This window comes from Manis javanica, chromosome 13 (genome assembly GCF_040802235.1).
Source record: "Manis javanica isolate MJ-LG chromosome 13, MJ_LKY, whole genome shotgun sequence".
In the NCBI taxonomy this organism is placed as follows: Eukaryota; Metazoa; Chordata; class Mammalia; order Pholidota; family Manidae; genus Manis; species Manis javanica.
In genome coordinates this window covers 84,899,804-84,925,856 of record NC_133168.1, presented here as the reverse complement: position 1 = coordinate 84,925,856, position 26,053 = coordinate 84,899,804, and the positions used below count along the sequence as shown (strand labels likewise).

The following is a 26,053-nucleotide window of genomic DNA, read 5'->3' as shown; positions in this document are numbered from 1 at the left end:
AAGCACGCCGGTGATGCCGAGCGGGGTGGCCGGGCCGCCTGCCTTTGCCCTGCCTTTCTCTGCAGCCCTCCAGGGTAAACGCTTCTCATTCTGAGGTGTTTTGTTAAGGAATAGAGAGACCTGACTAGTATTTTCCATTTTCTTTGCTGACTTAAAAGTAAATAATTCCAGGGCTGCGTGGAGGCCTGTTATTCCAAGTATAAAAGCTGCATTAAAAATAAGATAAGCAGAAGAAATAGTAGTGTACTTCTGCGGAAAACCTTGTTTCAGCTCCTGTAATGTCCTGTGACATGCTGCTTCTCATTTTTACTGCCTGTGTGCTTTTTATGTAGAACTTAGATTTTCATGAGATGATTTCAAATTATTAGGAAGATAGTGAAGAAAAGTAAGGCATGGCAAATTTTTATATAGGATTTTTAATTTTGAAATGCCAGTAGAATGGAATCCTCATTTAAAGTATTCTTTTTCTAAAAGACATATCCCCATTTATATAGAACCTAAAATTAGAAAATGTTTTTGCTGCTGGACAGAACTGTTACACAAAACCACCCCTCCATGCCTCCTTGTCTCCAGCAGTGGCCCCAAGCCGTATTATATACCCAGGTGGATGAATTTAAACATGTTTCTGTTGATTTTTTCCCCCAAAATCATAAATGCCTTCATGTTGAAGAGATTTTAGTCAGTGCTGCCTAACAGAACTGCGCATGGTGATGGGAATGTTCTAGATCTGTGCTCTCTAGGACAGTAGCTGCAACGTCCCATGTGACTGCTGAGCACTTAAAATGTGGCTGGTGCAATCAAGGAACTAAATTGTTTTTAAATTGAATTCTAGTTAAATTTAAACCACCACTTTGATGGATAGTGGTTACCTTATTGGGCAGTTCAATTCTAGGCGATTCCAGAACCTCTTGATTGTTCCTAATGCCACATTCTGCTTCCTTTTCAATGCATGGTTTAGTTGCCACCTACTCCTACTTTCTTGGCAAGAGAATTCCAATAATTTATTAGGTCTTCTCTTTTTTTAGTGTTTTATGTGGGTACAGATCAATGAGGGAAAAAACCATTTTCTCCTTATGTAATTCTTTAATCAATCAGGTATATCAGTTAACTATCAATAGATAACAAACCACCTGAAATGTGGTGGATTAAAACAATATTGTGGGTCATTTGCATTTAGGGAGGGCCGAGCTGGACGGTCCCTGGGCTCCTCTCCCCGGTGGGCAGGCGGCGCCGGCGGTCTGCTGGGGCGGCGGGGTTCTCCTCCAGTTAGTCTCTGCTCCTCCTTTTGACGCGCCCCAGGGCAGCACTGCAAGAGCATGGACGTAGAAGCTGTAGGCTTATGAAGGTCTCACCTTGGATGAGTGTCACTGTCACTCCCACCAAAGTGAGTCCTGTCACTCCCACCAAAGTGACACTGGTTAAAGCCTGTCACAGGGCCAGCCTGGGTGACGGGGCTGAGCACCTGCCCCTACCCCTGACAGAAGGGTGGTGGAGTCGCCCTGCAGAGGGGCCACAGTCCTGGGCTGGCGGGGCCGTGGCCCCAGAGGCAAGAGCCGGGAGTCAGGGGCCCCCAGGACCCTTGTGGAGTCACGCAGCTGGTGGGAGCAGCATCCGTTGCGAGGTCCTCTCTAGCCAGATCTGAAAGCCCCGTTCTGGCTGTACCTGTGTATTTTCCTTTAATATTTAAAGCTTATTTCACTGAGGAATTTACATTCATGGTCAGGAGAAATGTGTAACTAGATACTTGTATGTAAAGGAAATAATTCTGAATATAAGGCTCTCCTCCTGAAGCCAAACTCAGTGCCGGCAGGCGGTGGTTTCGTTCCGAAGGGGATGAAGTGCTGTCGGTGCAGAGAGCTGGGTCTCTGCCTCTCCTCTTTGGGGTCAAGGGCAGCCTGTGTGGCTACTGCTCATGAGCCGTGAGCCATATTCAGTCTGCCAGGAAGTTACCAGGTGAGTCATTAGGAGAGGGCAGCCAGAGCGAGCTGTGGTCCCTGACCGTGGGCACAGCACACGGGGGGAAGCAGCAAGGCAGGGGGCTGAGGGAATGACGCGTATGGAGAGGCAGGGGGCGGGTGTGGTGCGGCCCTCCGCATTGTGTGGCCGGAGGGATGTTAGTCCGTAGTTGCCGCCTCACTGGTGGGGCTGCCGCACCGAGGCAAGTGTGGGCGGGCGGTCAGGATGCCCTCACATCACAGCTACCCCTGCGGGCGGGCGGTCAGGATGCCCTCACATCACAGTTACCCCTACAGGTGGGCGGTCAGGATGCCCTCACATCACAGCTACCCCTACAGGTGGGAGGTCAGGATGCCCTCAAATCACAGCTACTCCTACAGGTGGGCGGTCAGGATGCCCTCACATCACAGCTACCCCTACGGGCGGGCGGTCAGGATGCCCTCAAATCACAGCTACTCCTACAGGTGGGCAGTCAGGATGCCCTCACATCACAGCTACCCCTACAGGTGGGAGGTCAGGATGCCCTCAAATCACAGCTACTCCTGCAGGTGGGCGGTCAGGATGCCCTCACATCACAGCTACCCCTACGGGCGGGCGGTCAGGATGCCCTCACATCACAGCTACCCCTACGGGCGGGCGGTCAGGATGCCCTCACATCACAGCTACACCTACAGACTTGCATAGGAACCAGGAAGTGAAGTCCCATCAGTAAAGACTAACTCTTACTTTAGAATAACCACAGGAACAGGCCGAATGAGTCAGGACAGGCTGATTCAGTGGAATATTCTGTGGTTATTAAGAACAATGGGGAACATCTAAATGTGTTGTGAAAAAATAAGATGCTGTCAAAACAAGTTGCAGGCCAGTACATGCAGTACGACTTCTTTGTGTTTTAAAAAAGGTTATCTTCTAGCACATAAGTACTATAAAAGCATATACAGATATGGAGAAGACCCAACCGCAGCGGCACTGGGGGAAGAGAGGGCAGGGGGCTTTTGCCTCTCGGCTTTTACTGAGAGGCAAAAAACGATTACATTTTCTAATGTGCGTTCATTATTCATGGCAGGAGGGATTCTCTGAGGAATTAGATGATTGCTTTCCTTTTTTTAATTTTTTTATTTTGGTATCATTAAGCTACAATTACATGAAGAACATTATGTTTACTAGGCTCACCCCTTCACCAAGTCCCCGCCAGGTACTCCTTCACAGTCACTGTCCATCAGCGTAGTAAGATGTTGTAAAATCACTACTTGTCTTCTCTGTGTTGTTGAGCCCGCCTTGTACCCCCCCCTACATTATACATGCTAATTGTAATGCCCCCTTTGTTTTCCTAGCCCTTATTCCTCCCTTCCAACCCATCCTCCCCAGTCCCTTTCCCTTTGGTAACTGTTAGTCCATTCGTGGGTTCTGTGATTCTGCTGCTGTTTTGTTCCTTCAGTTTTTCTTTGCTCTTATACTCCACATGTGAGTGAAATCATTTAGTACTTGTCTTTCTCCGCCTGGCTTATTTCACTGAGCATAATACCTTCTAGCTCCATCCATGTTGTTGCAAATGGTAAGATTTGTTTTCTTCTTATGGCTGAATAATATTCCCTTGTGTATATGTACCACATCTTTATCCATTCACCTACTGATGGATACGTAGATTGCTTCCATTTCTTGGCTATTGTAAATAGTGCTGTGACAAACATAGGGGTGCATCTGTCTTTTTCAAACTGGGTTGCTGCATTCTTAGGGTAAATTCCTAGAAGTGGAATTCCTGGGTCAAATGGTATTTCTATTTTAAGCATTTTGAGGAACCTCCATACTACTTTCCACAATGGTTGAACTAATTTACATTCCCACCAGCAGTGAAGGAGGGTTTCCCTTTCTTCACAATCTCACCAACATGTGTTCTTGTTTGTCTTCTGGATGGTGGCGATCCTTACTGGTGTGAGGTGATATCTCATTGTGGTTTCAATTTGCATTTCTCTAATGACAGGCGATGTGGAGCATCTTTTCATGTGTCTGCTGGCCATCTGAATTTCTTCTTTGGAGAACTGTCTATTCAGCAGCTCTACCCATTTTTTAATTGGATTATTTGCTTTTTGTTTGTTGAGGTGTGTGAGCTCTTTGTATATTTTAGATGTCAACCCTTTATCGGGTCTGTCATTTATGAATATATTCTTCCATACTGTAGGGTACCTTTTTGTTCTATTGATGGTGTCCTTTGCTGTACAGAAGCTTTTCAGCTTGATGTAATCCCACTTGTTCATTTCTGCTTTTGTTTCCCTTGCCCGGGGAGATATGTTCATGAAGAAGTCACTCATGTTTATGTCCAAGAGATTTTTGCCTATGTTTTCTTCTAAGAGTTTTATGGTTTCATGACTTATATTCAGGTCTTTGATCCATTTCGAATTTACTTCTGTGTATGGGGTTAGACAGTGATCCAGTTTCATTCTCTTACATGTAACTGTCCAGTTTTGCCAGCACCATCTGTTGAAGAGACTGTCATTTCCCCATTGTATGTCCATGGCTCCTTTATCATATATTAATTGACCATATATGTTTGGTTAATATCTGGGGTCTCTATTCTGTTCCACTGGTCTGTGGCTCTGTTCTTCTGCCAGTACCAAACTGTCTTGATTACTGTGGCTTTGTAGTAGAGCTTGAAGTTGGGGAGCGAAATTCCCCCCACTTTATTCTTCCTTCTCAGGATTGCTTTGGCTATTCGGGGTCTTTGGTGTTTCCATATGAATTTTTGAACTATTTGTTCCAGTTCATTGAAGAATGCTGTTGGTAATTTGATAGGGATTGCATTGAATTTGGGTACGATGGCCATTTTGACGATATTAATTCTTCCTAGACAGGAGCATGGGATGAGTTTCCATTTGTTAGTGTCCTCTTTAATTTCTCTTAAGAGTGTCTTGTAGTTTTCAGGGTATAGGTCTTTCACTTCCTTGGTTAGGTTTATTCCTAGGTATTTTATTCTTTTTGATGCTATTGTGAATGGAATTGTTTTCCTGATTTCCCTTTTATTAGTTCATTGTTAGTGTATAGGAAAGCTACAGATTTCTGTGTGTTAATTTTGTATCCTGCAACTTTGCTGTATTCTGATATTAGTTCTAGTAGTTTTAGAGTGGAGTCTTTAGGGTTTTTTTTTATGTACAATATCATGTCATCTGCAAATAGTGACAGTTTAACTTCTTCTTTACCAATCTGGATTCCTTGTATTTCTTTGTTTTGTCTGATTGCCGTGGCTAGGACCTCCAGTACTATGTTGAATAACAGTGAGGAGAGTGGGCATCCCTGTCTTGTTCCCGATCTAAGAGGAAAAGCTTTCAGCCTCTTGCTGTTCAGTATGATGTTAGCTGTGGGTTTATCATATATGGCCTTTATTATGTTGAGGTACTTGCCCTCTGTGCCCATTTTTTTGAAAGTTTTTATCATGAATGGATGTTGAATTTTGTTGAATGCTTTTTCAGCATCTATGGAGATGATCATGTGGTTTTTGTCCTTCCTTTTGTTGATGTGGTGGATGATGTTGATGGATTTTTGGAAGTTGTACCATTCTTGCATCCCTGGGATGAATCCCACTTGGTCATGGTGTATGATCATCTTGATGTATTTTTGAATTTGGTTTGCTAATATTTTGTTGAGTATTTTTGCATCTATGTTCATCTGGGATATTGGTCTGTAGGTTTCTTTTTTGGTGGGGTCTTTGCCTGGTTTTGGTATTAGTGTGATATTGGCTTCATAGAATGAGTTTGGGAGTATTCCCTCCTCTTCTATTTTTTGGAAAACTTTAAGGAGAATGGGTATTATGTCTTCTCTGTATGTCCAATAAAATTCCGAGGTAAATCCATCTGGCCCCGGGGTTTTGTTCCTGGGTAGTTTTTTGATAACTGATTCAATTTCGTTGCTGGTAATTGGTCTGTTTAGATTTTCTGTTTCTTTCTGGGTCAGTCTTGGAAGGTTGTATTTTTCTAGGAAGTTGTCCATTTCTCCTAGTTTTTCCAGCTTGTTAGCATATAGGTAATAATTCTTTGTATTTCTGTGGAGTCCGTCGTGATTTTTCCTTTCTCATTTCTGATTCTGTTGATGTGTGTTGACTCTCTTTTTCTCTTAATAAGTCTGGCTAGAGGCTTATCTATGTTGCTTATTTTCTCGAAGAACCAGCTCTTGGTTTCATTGATTTTTTCTATTGTTTTATTCTCAATTTTATTTATTTCTTCTCTGACTTTATTATGTCCCTCCTTCTGCTGACGTTAGGCCTCATTTGTTCTTCTTTTTCCAATTTCGATAATTGTGACATTAGACTATTCATTTGGGATTGTTCTTCCTTCTTTAAATATGCCTGGATTGCTATGTACTTTCCCCTTAAGACTGCTTTCGCTGCGTCCCACAGAAGTTGGGGCTTTGTGTTGTTGTCATTTGTTTCCATATATTGCTGGATCTCCATTTTAATTTGGTCATTGATCCATTGATTATTTAGGAGCATGTTGTTAAGCCTCCATGTGTTTGTGAGCCTTTTTGCTTTCTTTGTACAATTTATTTCTAGTTTTATACCTTTGTGATCTGAAAAGTTGGTTGGTAGGATTTCAATCTTTTGGAATTTACTGAGGCTCTTTTTGTGGCCTAGTATGTGGTCTATTCTGGAGAATGTTCCATGTGCACTTGAGAAGAATGTGTATGCTGTTGATTTTGGATATAGAGTTCTATAGATGTCTCCTAGGTCCATCTGTTCTAGTGTGTTGTTCAGTGCCTCTGTGTCCTTACTTATATTCTGTCTGGTGGGTCTATCCTTTGGGGTGAGTGGCGTTTTGAAGTCTCCTAAAATGAATGCATTGCATTCTGTTTCCTCCTTTAATTCTGTTAGTATTTGTTTCACATACATTGGTGCTCCTGTATTGGGTGCATATATGTTTATAACGGTTATAACCTCTTGTTGGACTGAGCCCTTTATCATTATGTAGTGCCCTTCTTTATCTCCTGTTACTTTCTTTATTTTGAAGTCTATTTTGTCTGATACTAGTATTGCAACACCTGCTTTTTTCTCTCTTGTTTGCATGAAATATCTTTTTCCATCCCTTGACTTTTTTTTTTTTTATTGAAGGGTAGTTGACACACAGTATTACATTAGTTTCAGGTGTACAACACAGTGATTCAACATTTATATACATGATAATTCTAGCTACCAGCTATCACCATACAAAGTTGTTACAATATTTTGACTATATTCCTTATGCTATACATTACATCCTGGTTACTTATTTATTTTACAATTGGAAGTCTGTACTTTTTTTTGTTGTTTGTTTGTTTGTTTTTTGAGAGGGCATCTCTCATATTTATTGATCAAATGGTTGTTAACAACAATAAAATTCTGTATAGGGGAGTCAGTGCTCAATGCACAATCCTTAATCCACCCCAAGTCTAATTTTCATCAGTCTCCAATCTTCTGAAGCATAACGAACAAGTTCTTACATGGAGAACAAATTCTTACATAGTGAATAAGTTACATGGTGAACAGTACAAGGGCAGTCATCACAGAAACTTTCGGTTTTGATCATGCATTATGAACTATAAACAATCAGTTCAAATATGAATTTGTTTGATTTTTATACTTGATTTATATGTGGATACCACATTTCTCTTTTTATTATTGTTATTTTTAATAAAATGCTGAAGTGGTAGGTAGATGCAAGATAAAGGTAGAAAACATAGTTTAGTGCTGTAGGAGAGCAAATGTAGATGATCAGGTATGTGCCTGTAGACTAAGTGTTAATCCAATCTAGTCAAGTCCATCCCTTGACTTTTAATCTGTGCATGTCTTTGGGTTTGAGGTGAGTCTCTTGTAAGCAACATATATATGGGTCTTGCTTTTTTATCCATTCTATTACTCGGTGTCTTTTGATTGGTGCATTCAGTCCATTTACATTTAGGATGATTATTGAAAGATATGTACTTACTGCCATTGCAGGCTTCAGATTCGTGGTTACCAAAGGTTCAAGGTTAGCTTCTTTACCTTACTGTCTAACTTAACTTGCTTATTGAGCTATTATAAACACTGTCTCATGATTCTTTATTTCTCTCCTTTCTTATTCCTCCTCCTCCATTCTTCATATATTGGTTTTGTTCTGTGCTCTTTTTAGGAGTGCTCCCATCTAGAGCAGTCCTTCTATAAAGGTGGTTTGTGGGAGGCAAATTCCCTCAACTTGTGCTTGTCTGGGAATTGTTTAATCCCTCCTTCATATTTAAATGATAATCATGCTGGATACAGTGTCCTTGGTTCAAGGCCCTTCTTTTTCATTGCATTGAATATATCATGCCATTCTCTTCTGACCTGTAAGGTTTCTGTTGAGAAGTCTGATGGTACCCTGATGGGTTTTCCTTTGTAGGTGTCCTTTTTTTTCTCTCTGGCTGCCTTTAATACTCTGTCCTTGTCCTTGATCTTTGCCATTTTAATTATTATGTGTCTTGGTGTTGTCCTCTTTGTGTCCCTTCTGTCAGAGTTCTGTGTGCTTCCGTGGTCTGAACAACCATTTCCTCTCCCAATTTGGGGAAGTTTTCAGCAATTATTTCTTCAAAGACACTTTGGAATTCTTTTTCTCTCTCTTCTTCTTCTGGTACCCCTATAATGCGGATATTGTTCCTTTTGGATTGGTCACACAGTTCTCTTAATATTGTTTCATTTCTGGAGATCCTTTTATCTCTCTCTGCATCAGTTTCTATGCGTTCCTGTTCTCTGGTTTCTGTTCCATTAATGGCCTCTTGCACCCTGTCCATTCTACTTTTAAGTCCTTCCAGAGATTGTTTTATTTCTGTAGTCTCCCTCCGTACTTGCTTCTTTAGCTCTTGCATATTTCTCTGCAGATCCATCAGCATGCTTATGGTTTTTATTTTGAATTCTTTTTCAGGAAGACTCTTTAAGTCTGTCTCTGAAGATCCTCTCTCAGGGGTTGTCTGGACTATTTTGGACTGGACTAAATTTTTCTGTCTTTTCATGGTGATATTGGTGGCTTAGGCAGGTTGCGGATGTGTTAGCTGAGAGAAGAAAAGTCCTTTCCTGCTTGCTGGACGCCTTGCCCTTGTTCTCTGCCTGTGTCGGTTACCTGCACTCCTGGAGCAGCCACCGGGTTAATCCCCTAAGCTGTTGTGGGTGGGGTCTCCTTCAGAGCAGCACGGAGCCCTGTGGGGCATGGCAGGCACGCCGGGTGCGCTCCTCCGCGATAGCGGCACCCCTGCCGGGTAGCTGTGTGCCAGCAGCGGCCTTTTCATCTGGCCCAGGCAGCTGTGTGTTGGGCTGTGATTCCGGTTGGCTGCTGGGAGCATGGCTGCTCCCTCTGGCACTGCTGCAGATGCGTGCGGGCCTCTCCCGTGCCCCTCTGGCGCCACTGTCGCCGGCACATGTGGGCCGCTCCTGGGCCACTCTGTCACTGCTGCGGCGGGCTCGCACAAGGTGCTCCCGGTCCCCTCTGGCACCGCTGTCCCCGGTACACACTGCTGCTCTCCCACTACTGGCCCGGTGTGTCGGGGTCTGTGCCAGTTGGGGAAATGACTGGCAGGCTGCTTAGTGCCGTGAGAGGCTTCAAAGCAGCGCTGCTGCCCAGGGGGTTAGGGCGCCTAAAGTTCCCCGGGATTCCCAGCTGTTGGCTAAGTGTGCCGGGACAACTTCATCCAGCAGTGGGGTCCCTTTCTCTTTAAGATTTGCAAAAAGCACTCACTTTTCTTTTGTCTCAGGGGCGTTGGTTGCGGGGACCTGCACGCAGGTTTTACTTTTCCGTTTCTCTAATATCCAGCACCCCATGCACCGTGTGTCTATGCTCCAGGTGTGGATTTCTAGAGCTGGTTGTTTAGCAGTCCTGGGCTTTCACTCCCTCCCCGTTCCAACTCCTTTCATCCCTCTGGGTTTTGTGGTAGGGGGAGCGTTTGGGTCCCGACTGGCCACGGCTTGTATCTTACCCCCTTCGTGTGATGTTGAGTTCTCACAGATGTAGATGTATCCTGGCTGTTGTACTGTGTCCACTGGTGTCTCTTTTAGGAATAGTTGTATTTATTATATTTTCATAAATATATATGTTTTTGGGAGGAGATTTCCATTGAATTACTCATGCCACCATCTTGGCTCCCTTTGCTTTCTTTTTTTTTACTGAGTACTTTTTCCAGATTTAAAATAAGCCTTAATATATATAAAAAATCAAGTAATTTGTTAATGAAATGAGTTATAGTTAAAATGCAGAAGAGTAGTCATTGTGTATGTTTGTCTTTTGACTTTCTCCTAGTTCAGGTAATTCTAATGCTTTATTGAATGAGAAAGCTTCCAGAAACTCCTAGAATCCAGTGATGTGTCAGAAAGGGATGTTAGGCAAAATCAGAGGTAGATGGTGCCACAAAGACCCTCCTGCCCCTCTGGGCAGCTGTGGGGCTCTGGGGCTCCATCATGGAAGACGGAGACCACTGGGTTTCTGGTTCCCCGAAGTCTGGAATCTGGGGGAGTTAACTGGTGTAGATAGACAAGAACAGTTTTACCATTTTCATATCCATAAACAATAAGATAGGTAGGGACAACCACAGGGGACAGAGACTCCGAGGTGCTCCCGATCTTTGAACAGTAATGTCTGTACTTACAGGTATCACTGGCTCTGGCTGAACACATTAGTTTGTGTGTTACTGTAAATATGTTCTAAGAATATGTGTATATCTCTTCCCAAGGTCGGTGTGTTTGGACGTCTGGGCACGTCCCCTGTGAGGGGGCTGCCGATGGCGACCCGACTGCTGCTCTGTGAGCACGCGGAAAAGGTGTCGGCCGCTGTTGTTCTCAAGAGCCACCACTCAAGGCTTCCTGGCCTTGTGAACACAGCGATACTGATGGCTTTGAACAAGAGGGACCGTGACATCCCATCCAGCCTGACCCCTGCAGATGTCTTTTTTAGAGAGGTAAGATGAGCCCTCTTTCTTTCCATAATGTGGCTTTGAAGAAGTGTGACATTTACTCACCACCCCAAGCAGGGAAAAAGATTGAGGACAAAAGAGCCCAGAGAAATTTTAAACTGGACTCTGTATTTTCTGGGTGTTATCACTCAAAAGTGTCACTCATGTGCTGCTTTTAAATCAGAGCTTGCAGAATCAACCAAGAAGGCCTCCCCATTGTGTGTGCTGGGTGTTTCCCTTCTGTCTTCCCACATCCGCCCTGGACTCTGCCCCAGAGGGCCTCCTGGCCAGTGGGCCCCCTTGCCCTCTGGCTTCCTGCAGGTCTGATGAAGGTGAGGCGATGTCAGGTCAGAGGACAGAGGGGTTATTCCCTCAGCCCCCTTCCTTGCTGCTTCGCCTGTGTGCTGTGCCCGCGGTCAGAGACCGCAGCTCTTCTCTGGCTGCTCTCTCTGCACTGCCAGTAACTGCTCCCTCCAGGTGCCCTTCCAGGCCTGGGCTTCACTGTGGCCCACTCTCTGGCTCGCCCTAGGCGCCGTACCACCCCTTGCTCCTGCTCACGCCTCTGTGAACGGTACTATCACTGAACTCTGTGCAGATGCTGGCCAGCGGGTAGCAGCTGGACACTGTACTGGTAGCGCTTGCGCGATGCCTCGCAGCCTTGTGAAGTGGCGGACGCTTCACTCTCTTCCTTTAAACATGCTGACGCTGAGACTCAGAGGGACTGATCGTCCCAGCTGAGACTCTGGACCCCAGCTCTGAGCTGGCAGGAAGCGCACTGTTTCAGGCATACCAGTTGGTTGCCTCTGGAGTTTATAGCCCTTTAACTAGGACTGTCCCCTTCTCCCTTTGTGGCATTGGATTTTAGGAAGTGTCAGTCTTTCCACAGCTTTGTGAAATTTGAAATTGTTTTTTGCATTTGGGGAACTCAACTCTATTTGGTGCCTCTCATTTTATTTCCTTCCTCTTCCAGTTAGCTATAATCTAGCTATGCCAAGAAGTCTTCCTTTTTCTTAGTAAACCGGTATACTATAACCTGGAAATAATTTAAGACATTGAAGTATGTTCAGGTTTTCTGTTGATGCATGAATGTATTTAGTTTGAAGTATGCCCTGTTTTAATTTATTTGGGTTAGTTTATTTTCCCTAGAGAATATAAAGCACAGCACTTTTTTGTTTTTTTTTATCTAGCAAATATGCCCAAAATATGAATGAAAGAAAAACAGTTCACCTCAAGTTTCATGATCCAACCAATTAAACTGTTGTAACTTTTTTTGTCTATTCATACATAATTTTACATGATAAAACAAAAATTTTTAGGTTATTAATGATAAATTACTCATAAGAATTAAGAGGCTGTTTCCTTTTTCTGCATTTGGATAAAAGTGCAAAGCATACTAGTTAATTCAGTGTATGCCCATTTTCCAATTAGCGGGGAAAAAAGGGTCTGGAAATTATTAGTTGGATATGTAACTCATGAGTAGTACCTTAGGAATACGACAGAACAAAACTCAAAGTGTGATTAATTCCTCTAAGGAATGCTTTCTGTGCAAAATGTTTGTGTTTAGGACTGTTTACATTACCATTTATCTTAATTTCCCATGATATTTACTGGTCGTAAGCTTCCTTTGGGTAAAATTGTAAAGCTTCTCCCACCTGGCTTAGCCATAATGAAAGAGGAGCTGGAAAGAAGGGATGCATCAGTATAAGGAAAAGGTACATATAAATGTACCTTTGTCTTTACCTGTCCGTCACTTGTAAGTGACAAATTACATTACCAACAGGTATTAACATATTAAGAGAAGATGTCTAATTGGGGAGCTTATATAGGAGAGATATGACCTAGCAGCTCTGATGGGAAGTAAAATAATACAGAGTTGGCTTGAGGGTACGCTCTCCGCCTCGTCCCCAGTCTGGGAAGTAGCCCGGCACTGCCCAGGGCTCTATGAAGTACAGTTAACTGCTTAAGAAACAGACCATGTTTGTACAGCAAAATTGCAACCACTGAATATGTAACTCACATGATAAGGGTGTTTAGCAAGTGTTTTGACTTTTTATTTACTTTCATATTATTTTCTTTTGTATCATCTATGCTTTATCTTTTTCACATTAATATAAAAAAATCCTTACATTTAATCTTGAAAATTAAATGTGTCAAAGTTTCTTGCTAGGTCTGTTAGGATGCCTTTGACTGACATCAGACATACAAAAGGAAAAACAAGGTTTGCAATGATTTATTTGTATGGACCACATTTTGTGTGTGTGCATGCCTTATTCCTTCACCTAGTTTGTAAGTTCCGTGCGAGCAAGGAGTCTAATTTTCTCCTTCTTATCTCTGAGTGCCCAATGCTATGCAAACTCTAAATGCTAAGTGAATATCCACTTAATTACTAAAGCGGAAAAGCTTAGCCATGGGCTGAAGTTGGAAACAAGTGTTTTAGTGCTTAAGAACATTTTTACACCATTACCATTGTGTGTTAATTAGTAAAAAAAAGAGACAGAAAAGAACAGTTAGAAGTTATATATTTAGTTAGCTGTTTTCTATATGTAGCTATTTGACAAAGATTTCTGTCATATGTAAAAAAAGAGGAATTTTTATGTTATGTCTCCTCAAAGAAAAAAATTGGCAAGTCATTAGCTTGGGTCATTATTTGAATCCAGTAGTTCATTAGTTCATCAGTTTGGGATCTTACATTATAATGTGGTGTCATCTGGAACCTAGGACTATTTAAAGGCAGCACTGAACCTAATAGCCATAGTAAATCATTTCTACATACTTTTTCAGTTACTTCGTATTTTAAAAATTTACCTGGTAACAATTCAGAATTTGCTTACTTACTAAACTTGGTTACTCGGACATTTCAACTTTCAAAATTTAGGAGATTCTAACTTTTCTTGGCTTTTAAATTTGTTTTCCTCCAACTAAGGAGCTGAGGGCATGATTTAATGAGAAAGCCCACTGAATAGATTCTGGGCAGTTGTAATTAATACCCATCACTATAATTTTTGTTAAAAGTAGTTGACTTTTCTCTACTCCCACAGGTATCCCAGGTAGATACCATATGTGAGTGTTTGCTGGAGCACGAGGAGCAAGTCTTGAAGGACATGTCATTGGAGTCAGTTGAATGGGCTGAAGTGGTGATTAATGTGAACAGTATTCTCAAGGTACAAAAATACAAAAATACGGTGACTCCCAGAGGGGTGGGTACAGGATAAAGTGGTTTCCATATTCCTACTTTGTATCACCAATAATTATAAAGGTTTAGACATTTGTTAATTCCAAAAGGCATAAAAATACCAGTTATTTTATCAATCAGTTAAACATCTTGCATTTTTGCCTTGTGCATGTTGAAAGTTTCTATAATGGGGAGTTCGGTTTGGTAGAATAAACCTTTTATTTGGAGAAGGACATACATATATGTTTATATATATAAATCATTGCAAATGTATTAATGTTAAAGTAACTATCTAAATCTCTTTTTTAATTACTCAAAAGCTCATTACTTATATTATTAATTAGAATGTTCCATTTAATATTAGCTAATTGACTATATAGTAATGATTTCCCTACTTTGGTTACTATAATTTTGTCATTTTCCAAAATTGAAGTTACATGCTAGAGTAAAACAAATTGCAAATGCAGAAAGAACCAGAAAGTAGTCCTCCAGGCCTGTGCTGAGTAGTTTTTTGTACTAACAGATGGTGTTTCAAATTACCTTTGGAAATACCGGGATTCATCACTTCTCACATGTGATAACACGTTTCATTTTTTTCAGGACATGCTGCAAGCTGCTAGTCATTATCGACAAAATAGGAACTCCTTGTATAGAAGAGAAGGACCACTAGGAAAAGAACCTGCATATATTCCATGGACAGGTGAGACTGAAGCACTGATCCCAAATAGACTGATTTAATAGCAGTTTTTCAAAATACGTTTCTAATGATCCATCGTTTTTGTGGACTGTATTATTCCCCTAGTGTGCCATCTCCAAGATGAGGAATTCTTGTGAAAAATCATTCTATCCCCTGGGGATAATTTATAGATCTCTTTGTAATTTGTTTCACCGGTACTTGTCATTCATCTCCTAGGTTTTAGTACAGGTAGAAGCATTACTTCTACTTTATTTGCAATACTGGTCCTGGAGGTATTGACCATATTTTATGTTGGTGTAATACCAGAAAGTAAGTGGAGTAGCATTTAAGGAGTTCAGGAGAAGGAAGGGTCCTGTGTACCTGGCTTTGCTAAGGAAGCCTGCTCTCCCCGTGGAGAACACAGGGTGTGAACAGGGCAGAGAGAGGTACCACCTGAGCCCTTATTTGACATTTTTTTCCCCAGCAGCAGTGAAGTGATGCTATTTCTAGGCAGTTGGTTTTTCCCCAGCCACTACTCACTGTATTATTCTGTGTGACTTCACAGCAACGGGTGGTCCTGCTGGCCTCCGAACAGTGGTGCTGCGCCAGCATGGAATTGTTCTGAGAGTGGTCTATCCTCAGGCGGACAGCAGCCTCCGGAACACTCTGACAGAGCAGCTGGTGGCGCTGATTGATTGCTTCCTGGACGGTTATGTTTTGCAGCTTAAGTCTCTGGACAAGTCTTGTGATAAAGAAAGATACAACAATCTGGAAATGGAATACCTACAGAAAAGATCAGATGTCTTATCTCCGCTTCGTAAGTGCATGATATGTAGTGAGGGCTATGGGTCTTTGTATGTGCAGAACCAGTGAAGTAGTCACATCATTTAATGTAGCGTTTTCAGTGTAATATTATTATTCCAACTATAACCAAGAACATAAAGCACAGCAACTCTGGCTAGCTTTCTGTGTTCATTATTTATTCAACTTTGTTTTCATAACTTACCAGGCGTAAGTACCATAGATGATGTTGAAGTTGATTTAAAAATGAATAAATCTACATGGGGAAGCTGCCCTCAAAGAGCTTATTTTCTCAGACATTGACATGAGTAATTAGACTTCAGAGTAGAACATGATGAAGGCTGTCAGAGGCATACATAGAGGAGTGGGGCTGGTCAGCAAGGGACACTGCTTGCAGTTGGGATTATAAGAAGCAGCTTGTTTTGCTAGAACATGAAGGAAGGGGGTAGTATCTTAGGTAGGCAGCGTCGAAGCAAGGGACTGAATTTGCATCTAATGTGTTTATTTGGATTATGAAACTACATGCCAGTAACTGGGAAGGTTTCTATTTCATTAATTATTTTTAGAATATAATATGAATAAAGACAAAACTTCAAGTAATATTTTTATTAGATATTAAGTTCTCACTAACAGGATTTTTTTTTTACATTTGTTCTCATTTTCACAGTCACACTAGGCCAGTACTCATGGGCTGCTTCATTAGCAGAAAAATACTGTGACTTTGATATCTTGGTACAAATATGTGAGCAGACTGACAACCAGACCAGACTCCAGCGCTACATGACCCAGTTCCAGGACCATGTAAGGGACGCGGGATATGGGCAGGGGCCTGTAGCAAGGCTTTGCCATTTCAGATCTTACTTGGGGCTTTTGGAAAATGACACAATCTTTTTATATTTAACTTAGAGAGTAATTTGCACAGTATGGCTCTTTTTAAATCGGCAAACAATTCTTTAAGTATTACTGAAACATTCTTTGACCTTTGAAAATATGTTAAAACTTGTGTTTCTGTTCTTATATTTTTAGTTATAATTGAAGGAACTTAGATATGTGAATATTGGTAGAGTTTTAAAAGTTTGCATAGAAGATCTTAGGAGCATAGGATACTACTTTGAGAGAGCTCAGATTTCCATACCCCTAAGATTCTTTTTTTCTTGTTCAATTATCATGCTTCCAATTTTTTAAAAAATTCCCATTATGACACTAAGTGAATTTAAGTTGCCTCCTAAAGCCAATGTATTCAATCATTTGATCTGAATGTAAAAACTGATTTTTTTCTTGCTATAAAAGTGACTACATAAAATTCAGAAAACTCCTTTGAACAGAAAAAGAATATAAAAAAATCACTCATAATTATACCACTAGGAAAAACCCTTTTAACATTTGGTTCATACTCTTCTAGTCTTTTTGCTCTATATTATTAAAGACAAGCATGTTTTGTCAACTTCTTATTTTTCTTAATAGATGACAAACATTTGTCCATATTGTTAAATATTCCACAACAGTGTTTTTAATGACGTTATGGTATTTCATGGACTGGATATAACTTACCTGATCAGTGCCTGACTTTGGACATGACTTAGCCAGTATTTTATGATAGTGCTGAAGTAATACTTTTGGACCCATCATGATGTTTATTCTTTTTATGGATTCTAGTTCTCCATTGATATTTTGATATTTCCATCCATTTTTTGCATTGTTTTTTATATTTTCTTTAATATGTTTAGTAGTTATTTTAAAGTCCTTTGTCCTAACTCCAACATCTGATCATTCTTAGGTCTGCTTCTGTTCCCTCTTATTGGTCATGTTTTTCTGCTTCTTATGTCTTAAAATTGTTTCATTGTATTTTGGACATTGTATATAAAAGAACTGTAAAGATGGAAATCAGTGCGATTTTTCCCTTGAAAGCAGGTAAGAGGCAGATCACTCAGTTCATCAGGAATGGAGGTGGGCAAGGGCTTGGTTGCCACTTCTGTTATATTCTTTTCATTTCTGGTTTCCAAAGTCTGTGGGACTGATGTGTTCATTGCAGAGTCCCCTTTTAGGGGAAATATCTCTTACGTACTATGAGGACGTAGGACATTTTAGTCGTCTTTTCCAGCCCAGCCTCCCACACCATCCCAACATTCAGCAAATGTTCCATGGTGAAAACTGGCTGGGTGTTGGGGTCCTCTCTAGATGCTAATTTATCATGCCAGCCCACGTGGCCCTCTGGCACAGGATTCTACCCCCGAGAATCTTTTATTCTGGAATGACAGAGTCTTGGCATTGTCCAGTAGAACTTGCTGTGATAATGCAAATCTCACTTGTAATTGCCATTTGAAATGGGAAATTCTAGCCACATTGGCCATCGAGTACTTGAAATGTGGCTTGTGTGATTTACAAACTGGATTTTAAATTTTAATTAAGTTTAAACAGCTACATGTGACCAGTGGCTACCACATTGGGCCAGCACACGTCTGGATTCTATATGATCTTGATCAAGATTCCCGTTCTAAGTCTGAATGTCTTCATTTGTCAAATGGGATTATTGAAGTAGGTAATTTTTAAGGACTCTACAATATAGGAAATCAGTGCTTAAAACAAGATTTCTGTTTGAGAGTCTAAAACCTTTGGAAGAAATTTAATGTTTTATGATCAAATTATGTTTTTAAACAATATTACTAAATATTGGATTCTTGGTTCTATTTTTTGTAGAATTTTTCAGACTTTCTCTTCCGTTGGTATATGGAGAAAGGAAAGCGAGGCAAATTATTATCTCAGCCCATTTCTCAGCATGGACAGTTGGCAGATTTTTTGCAAGCGCATGAACATCTCAGTTGGTTACATGAAATTAACAGTCAAGAATTAGAAAAGGTAAGAAGAATGGGTTATGTGGAGCAGATTTAGGCAATTTTTTATTTAGCTAGTTTTAATTAGTTTTTAGTAATTCAAATACTACTTACAGGTTATTTGAAATGTGTATCTTCTATTCTCATAATGTGAATGAAGTTTTCTTTTTTATTTATGATGGTATTGCTATTCTAATGTCTCAGTTAAAAAAATGTATTCAATTGTGATTTGACTATTATAGTAAAATAAAGTGCAAAAATTTTATTTGACATGTAAGTAGCAGTTGATCTTTTTTGTAATGAGTATTTTCTTAAAATAAAAATGTTCAAATTATGGGTAAAAAGAGTACACAAATTTTAAAGTTTGTCCTTGACTGGATGTTGAAGTGAATATATAATTGTCATAGACCAAATGTTTCATACGTGTCTTTTTGCCCAGTGTTCAGTGTGGGGGCTGGTGTTTTATTGTGTAATTACTGTCAATATAGGGTACTGGTCAGTTTTTAGGTTTGCTGATATTGATGATCTTCCATTGACACAGCTTAAAACAAGTTTGGATTGTATTTAATCTTTATTTCCACTTGAATTAGTACCCAGCGTCTTAGCACAGTTTTCACGTTTTGTTTACTATAGGCTCATGCGACACTTTTGGGTTTGGCAAATACGGAAACTCGTTACTTTGCAAAGAAAAAAACCCTTCTTGGCTTGAGTAAATTGGCTGCATTAGCTTCAGACTTTTCAGAAGATGTACTGCAAGAAAAAATTGAAGGTAAAAGAAATAATCTGAACAAGAAGACATACAAATCAGCCCTGCCATCAATGAACACTGATAACGCATCCCTGCTACCATTTACCAGGACCCAGTAGAAAGTGGGCCCCTCTCTCCTGTAAGAGGAAATCTTTTCTCTGAAGGCTTTTTTTTTTCTTTTTTCACTGAATGCTTTTCAGTATACTTGCAATTCTCTTTTTAGAGAAAAATAATCTATACTTTAAATTAGAATTCCTGAAGAATAAAGTCAAATGATTTGAACAGAGTACTCTCATGCCACCTTTAGCTACTCATATTCTGACAAGAACTGCAAAGAAATCTTGACCATCACTCAGTGGGTTTGTTGTATAGATAGAGGTAATTTTGAAATTCTTGGTTTCAGAATTCAAAATTTTCTGGAGTCTTAATTGTGAAGCTACTTTGTATATACTACAGATTGAGAAAATGATTGGATATGTTATTTTTGAGAACCAATGAGAAGGGAGACATAAATATAGAAGAAATATGAGGAAGAACCATATATTTTTGCATTTGAATTGGAGATACCAGACGGAATCACGATTTTCAAAAATGTATTTCTTTTTTTAAAATTCATTTTATTATCATTGATCTACAATTACATGAAGAACATTATGGTTACTAGACTCCCCCCTTCACCAAGTCCCCCCAACAAACCCCATTACAGTCACTGTCCATCAGTGTAGTAAGATGTTGTAGAATCACTACTTGTCTTCTCTGTGTTGCACAGCCCTCCCCATGCCCCCCCCCACACTATACATGCTAATCGTAAGGCCCCCTTTCTTTTTCCCTGCCCTTATCCCTCCCTTCCCACCCCTCCTACCCAGTCCCTTTCCCTTTGGTAACCGTTAGTCCATTCTTGGGTTCTGTGAGTCTGCTGCTGTTTTATTCCTTCAGTTTTTGCTTTGTTCTTATGCTCCACAGATGAGTGAAATCATGTGGTACTTGTCTTTCTCTGCCTGGCTTATTTCACTGAACATAATACCCTCTAGCTCCATCCATGTTGTTGCAAATGGTAGGATTTGTTTTCTTCTTATGGCTGAATAATATTCCATTGTGTATATGTACCACATCTTCTTTATCCATTCATCTATTGATGGACACTTAGGTTGCTTCCATTTCTTGGCTATTGTAAATAGTGCTGCAATAAACATAGGGGTGCATGTGTGTCTTTTTCAAACTGGGCTGCTGCATTCTTAGGGTAAATTCCTAGAAGTGGAATTCCTGGGTCAAATGGTATTTCTATTTTGAGCATTTTGAGGAACCTCCATACCGCTTTCCACAATGGTTGAACTAATTTGCATTCCCACCAGCAGTGTAGGAGGGTTCCCCTTTCTCCACAACCTTGCCAACATTTGTTGTTTGTCTTTTGGATGGTGGCGATCCTTACTGGTGTGAGGTGATATCTCACTGTGGTTTTAATTTGCATTTCTCTAATGACAAGTGATGTGGAGCATCTTTTCATGTGTCTGTTGGCCATCTGAATTTCTTCTTTGGAGAACTGTCTGTTCAGCTCCTCTGCCCATTTTTTAATTGGATTATTTGCTTTTTGTTTGTTGAGGTGTGTGAGCTCTTTATATATTTTGGATGTCAAGCCTTTATCAAATCTGTCATTTATGAATATAATCTCCCATACTGTAGTGTACCTTTTTGTTTTATTGATGGTGTCCTTTGCTGTACAGAAGCTTTTCAGCTTGATATAGTCCCACTTGTTCATTTTTGCTTTTGTTTCCCTTGCCTGGGGAGATATGTTCATGAAGAAGTTGCTCATGTTTATGTCCAAGAGATTTTTGCCTATGTTTTTTTTTCAGAGTTTTATGGTTTCATGACTTATATTCAGGTCTTTGATCCATTTCAAATTTACTTTTGTGTATGGGGTTAGACAGTGATCCAGTTTCATTCTCTTACATGTAGCTGTCCAGTTTTGCCAGCACCATCTGTTGAAAAGACTGTCATTTCCCCATTGTATGTCCATGGCTCCTTTATCATATATTAATTGACCATATATGTTTGGGTTAGTATCTGGGGTCTCTATTCTGCAAAAAGGTATTTCTTGGTGCTCTCCACTAAAAAGGCCTAAAAATAACGACACGCTGTAGCAAGAGTATACTTTTAGATCTGTGTTTTGTTTTCTAGCTACCATTTGAAAATGGTAGGGAGGTTATTGAAGATAGGATCTTGGGGAGTCTTGTCCGGTCAGAAGCAGGGTTGATGCAGAGGTGTCACATGACACACGGCTCCCACCGGCCAGTTTGGGGATCGCTCGGACACTAAAGAGAAAGGCGGAAAGGGATTTTATTTCACAGTTTAAAAATGAAAAATCTGTAAACCCAGTGTCACCCAAAAGGGAGAGGGGTCAGTGAAATGCTGCTTTGTAAAAAAAGAATGCCAATTAATGTAGAAAAAAATGACTGACTTGGGAAGTCACCACTTTGCAACCGTAGTGACTAACCGACCATCCAAGGATACTAAGTCACTGGGTTGCCGGGTGAGGGCAAGAGGCTATCCTCACGTGTTCAGGGTGTCGTCACCAACAGTGAGGTGAGCTCGCACTGCGCTCTCCCTGGAGCGGTGTCATGCTTCAGGCAGCACGGGACACCTGTGTCGTACTCTTGCCAAGAATGTTCACCGTGAACGTAATCAGAAAGGAACGTTTAGCTGTATCCCACTTGTGGGGCATTTTACAATGTAATCAGCCTAAACTCTTCAAGATTCAGCCACATGAAAGACAAAAAAAGGCTGTTGTAGATGAAAGGGGCCTAACAGCCTTGATGGCCAAGTGCGGTGTGGGATTCTTGATCAGCCCCTCGATCGGCTCCTCAATAACCAAAAGAACTGTGACGCACGTTTTGGGGATAACGGGGGAAATTTTAGCATGCTTAATATTAGATGATATTGCTCTATTGATATTTAATTCTTTAGGCCTGGTAACGATATGGTGGTTAATTAAATGTCCTTGTTCTTAGGACATACATGCTGAAGCATTTGGAAGTGAAATGGCGTGATGTCTGGAACTTCCATATGGGTTAGGGGGAGAGGGCACATAGGTAGGTGGGTAGGTAGGTAGAGCAAAGGTGGCAAAATGTCAGCAGCAGGGTGACTCTAGGTTCACAGTGCACTTGGTGTTCAGGTTTGGAAATTTTCCAAGTGAGTATTGGAGGGTAGGGTCCCAGCTGGGTGGTCAGGGATGAAGTATGTTCGCACACGAGGGTTTGGTTGGAAGGCTTGGCAGCTTCTCTAGGGACTGGGTGCAGTGGAAGTGATCTGGGCAGAACGGGACAGATCTGGTGTCAGGTGTCTTCTCCAGGGGGCTGGCTCCACGCCCTTGAGTGGTCGATCTACCCTCCTGGGCCTCAGTGTCCTCATTTATAAATGGATGGGATCGGAGCCATTATGTGTTACTTGAAAAAAAAAAAGTCTGCTATATATTAAATACTCAGTAAATCATAGGATTAGCATTTATTATTAAGATCATTTTTCACTGTTGAGGAGAACCTTTCAATCTTTTATTTTTAAGCATAAGTAGTGCCTGTTGTTCTGGAAAAATGTGTCTGTGTTCTGCAAGGCTGGCTGATGGTCTGAATGGGAAGCCATATTTGAGCCTGGCTACCAGAGATAGATCATGTTAATCTAAGTATTTTGACACAAGGCTTTATTATTTACTGTTTCCTGCCAGGTAACTTTGGAACTCTGGTCAGTGTTTTGCATTTGATCACTTCTTATGATTAAGAAAGCATTTGCTTTCTTAACACAATAGGAATACTTTCAGATCTCAGTGATTTCTTACAGACTATCATCACAGTGTATCTACTTACAGGGGATAAGTTTTTTCAAAAGAAGTTTCTTTCTGGATCTATAAATAATTCCTTACAGAATATTGTAAATTGTGGAAGAAGCACAGCAACAATGAAAAAGTGGTCAGTATTCCAGCCCCACTGCCTCAGAGGTAACTGCTCCTGCTGGGCTGTGTATCCTCCCAGTCTGTTTTTCTAGGTGTGGGAATTGCACAAAAATGTTTTAATTTTTATGAAATTGGGATTATGTGGAAGGATGCCACAATTTGAACGAGTGTATCTGTGCTTTGGTCGCTCCATTTCCTTGTGACCGCTGTGTCTGTGAGGCTACAGAGCCAGTTCTCTGCCCTTTTCCCTGCAACCCAGCATGTTCTCGCGGGTAAAGCCAGGCCATGGGCTGCAGCCTGGATCATTGATGGCAAGTTAAAATCACCTGTCACCTCATCATACAGAGGTAACCAAAGCAGTTAGGCACGTAATCGTCCAGGTTTATTTTTCCTGGAATATACTCATGGTGGCTTTTAAGTGGGTCATTAATCTTAGTGAATGAAATCATACTAGAAACTCTGGTGGGAAGGAACACTTACTGAGTCACCATAAGGTGGGACTTGGGGAGCTTGTGCTTTGTGCATTAGCCTCTGCTCTGTGGCTTCTTCCAGAAGTAGCGTACATTTTCTTAGCTCTTCTCTCTCCTCTTGTTCCAGGTAGATGTGATCATCCATGTGACTTGGATAAAATTGTGAATAAGTTTTAATATAATCAGGAACCGAGAATAAGAATAAGTAGAATTAATAGCATTCTAAGGTCATTGAATAGTGATGTGACTACCTTTAGAGATGAAGTGATTCCTTTTAAATTCTGATTTGTTCGATGGAGCAAAAGTTTACTCCTGTTCCTCTTCTCATTCTGAATTTTAGACATGGCTGAGCAGGAGCGCTTTCTGCTGCACCAGGAGACCCTCCCTGAACAGCTGCTTGCCGAGAAACAGCTGAGTCTCAGCGCGATGCCAGTACTGACCGCACCGCAACTCATTGGTGTACGTGCTTTTCAAATCCTGGCACCATTTCTTAGTCTCAGAACAACCTTGGGCCATGTAGTGTAGTTCCTAAGAGCAGTCATCTTTCCACTTCCTGTTTTCCTGATAGTGTCCCCCTAGAATAAGTTGTCAGAAGCTGCTTGGGCACAGGACACCAGTTGGCAGAAAGCAATAGATCAGCCTCTGCCTCCCCGTGGATCTCCACTTATTCATAAAAGTGTTTATCCAGGTGACCAGAAGAAATTGCTTGTATCTTGCTTTTCTAGTGTGGGACAGATAAGTATCATGAGATGCTTTTCAGGCTCTTCTGTAAGAAGAATGGTTTAAGGAGCTGGATTTACACAGCCCCTAAGTGCCATCCTCACCCTCTTCCTCTGCCGCATGACTCTTTCCTAGGGGCCCAGCTCCGCTGTGGGCTGCAGCCTCTGACAGGTGACCTTGTGTACAGCTGTAGCCGTAGCTCTGCTGCTCCCTCTTTGGGAAGCATTTCAAATTCCAGAGCGGTGTCACAGGCTCACCTTGGATTTGCTCTAATTATATGAAAAGGAAAGCAAACAAGTAAAAACTAGTATTTTCGCCACTATTAGCAACACACGTCCTATTTGAGCTCACAGCAACCTCTCCTGTCACAACATTTTTAGTTTAAAATATAAGATAACTGTTGCTTGTAAAACTCATCATTATTTTATATATTAGTAAGAAGGGGAAAGTAGGGGTGGTTTTACTCTGATGCGCCATCAGTGGTGATGCCACATTCCCATTTCAGAGATGTTAACAGTGGGAGAAACAAGGGTATTCAGAAACGGTGAAATGAAGTATTGTGTTTTGAGTGTTGTAGGACAGTGAAAGCAAGTAGATAGCTTTTTTCTAAAATGGTTTAAGTACTGTCTTTGCTGTTAAAGGATTATATAGAGTATTTAAAAGTGAAATTTGTTGTATTATGAATAGTTAGAAAAAGAAGATAGGAAACATTCAAATTGATATTTTAATAAGGCAAGTCTTTTTCTGATCACAAAGTTATGGGAGATTTGAAGAAGATAGAAATGTGTATATGTTCATCTATGATATAACCACCCAGTGATAACCATTGATAACATGTAGGTGTATATTTTCTTGTCTTTTAAGTAAACTGTAGACCAGCTGTATGCTGTTTTTTAAACTGAAAGGGCAACATTTCAAAAGCATTATAGCCAGCTTTTAAAGTTCAGGGGTTGCAGTGTAGTACAAAGGGAATGCTCAAAAAAAGAACACTAAAATGTGTATGCTGTTTTGAACATAAGAATATAAATGTACTGACATTTAAAAAGTATATATACCAAGTTGTGCAAATTAATTACTGATTGAACATATGTGTGTTTTAAAAGACAGTTTATTGTGAGGTAGAGTGTAATTTCAAAGGTTGATACTGCTCTTTACTATAAAAATACAACTTACTTGAAAGACAAAATGACTTCTTTTCTCTATAAATTTCTCCAGTCTTGGTTATATGATAACTTAAAATAATCCTCACCCTTATTTTAACTTGCCATAGCTGTATATCTGTGAAGAAAACAGAAGAGCCAGTGAGTATGACTTCAAGAAAGCACTGGACTTGTTGGAGTATATTGATGAGGTGAGTAGATCACCTGAGATGATCACAGGCAAGTATCAGAACTTACATGTGGTTTTCTGCAGACCTGAATACATACAAAAAGAAAAAAGAGCCTCTTTTAGCCAGTCATGAAAACGTGTTAATTAGAAAAGACCCTGGGTCAGCTACCCCCAGTTCTTGGAATATACATAGCTCTTTAGAAAATCTGTCAAGTGATTGCACTTCCTGGTGATTCTTACACATTCCCTGATGTCTTTTTCTCTGCACAAATAAAAATGCTGCTTTTCAAAGTCCTTTCTCTCTCATTCATTAAGTCCTTAGGAATTCCTCAGTCTGCAATGTTGCTTTATTGGTTTACAAGCACACCTCGTTGTATTATGCTTTGCAGAGACTGTGTTTTTTACAGGTTGAAGGTTTGTAACAACCCTGTGTTGTCGAGCAAGTCTGTTGGTGCCAATTTCCCAACAGCATTTGCTCCCTTGCTGTCTCTGTGCCCCAT

At 40.7% G+C, this 26,053-nt stretch overlaps 1 protein-coding gene across 3 annotated transcripts in view; it reads left to right on the top strand.

The window, feature by feature from the left end:
- NUP133 (nucleoporin 133) overlaps window positions 1–26,053 on the top strand; it is a 59,032-nt gene that overhangs the window by 26,079 nt on the left and 6,900 nt on the right. For all 3 annotated transcript variants that reach the window (XM_073219969.1, XM_073219970.1, XM_073219971.1), the window contains exons 15-23: window positions 10,648–10,872; window positions 13,905–14,027; window positions 14,639–14,738; window positions 15,280–15,531; window positions 16,183–16,316; window positions 18,213–18,371; window positions 18,980–19,115; window positions 23,845–23,963; window positions 25,495–25,575. In XM_073219969.1, the coding sequence (XP_073076070.1) occupies window positions 10,648–10,872; window positions 13,905–14,027; window positions 14,639–14,738; window positions 15,280–15,531; window positions 16,183–16,316; window positions 18,213–18,371; window positions 18,980–19,115; window positions 23,845–23,963; window positions 25,495–25,575 (1,329 nt within the window). The remainder of the gene's footprint in view (window positions 1–10,647; window positions 10,873–13,904; window positions 14,028–14,638; window positions 14,739–15,279; window positions 15,532–16,182; window positions 16,317–18,212; window positions 18,372–18,979; window positions 19,116–23,844; window positions 23,964–25,494; window positions 25,576–26,053) is intronic.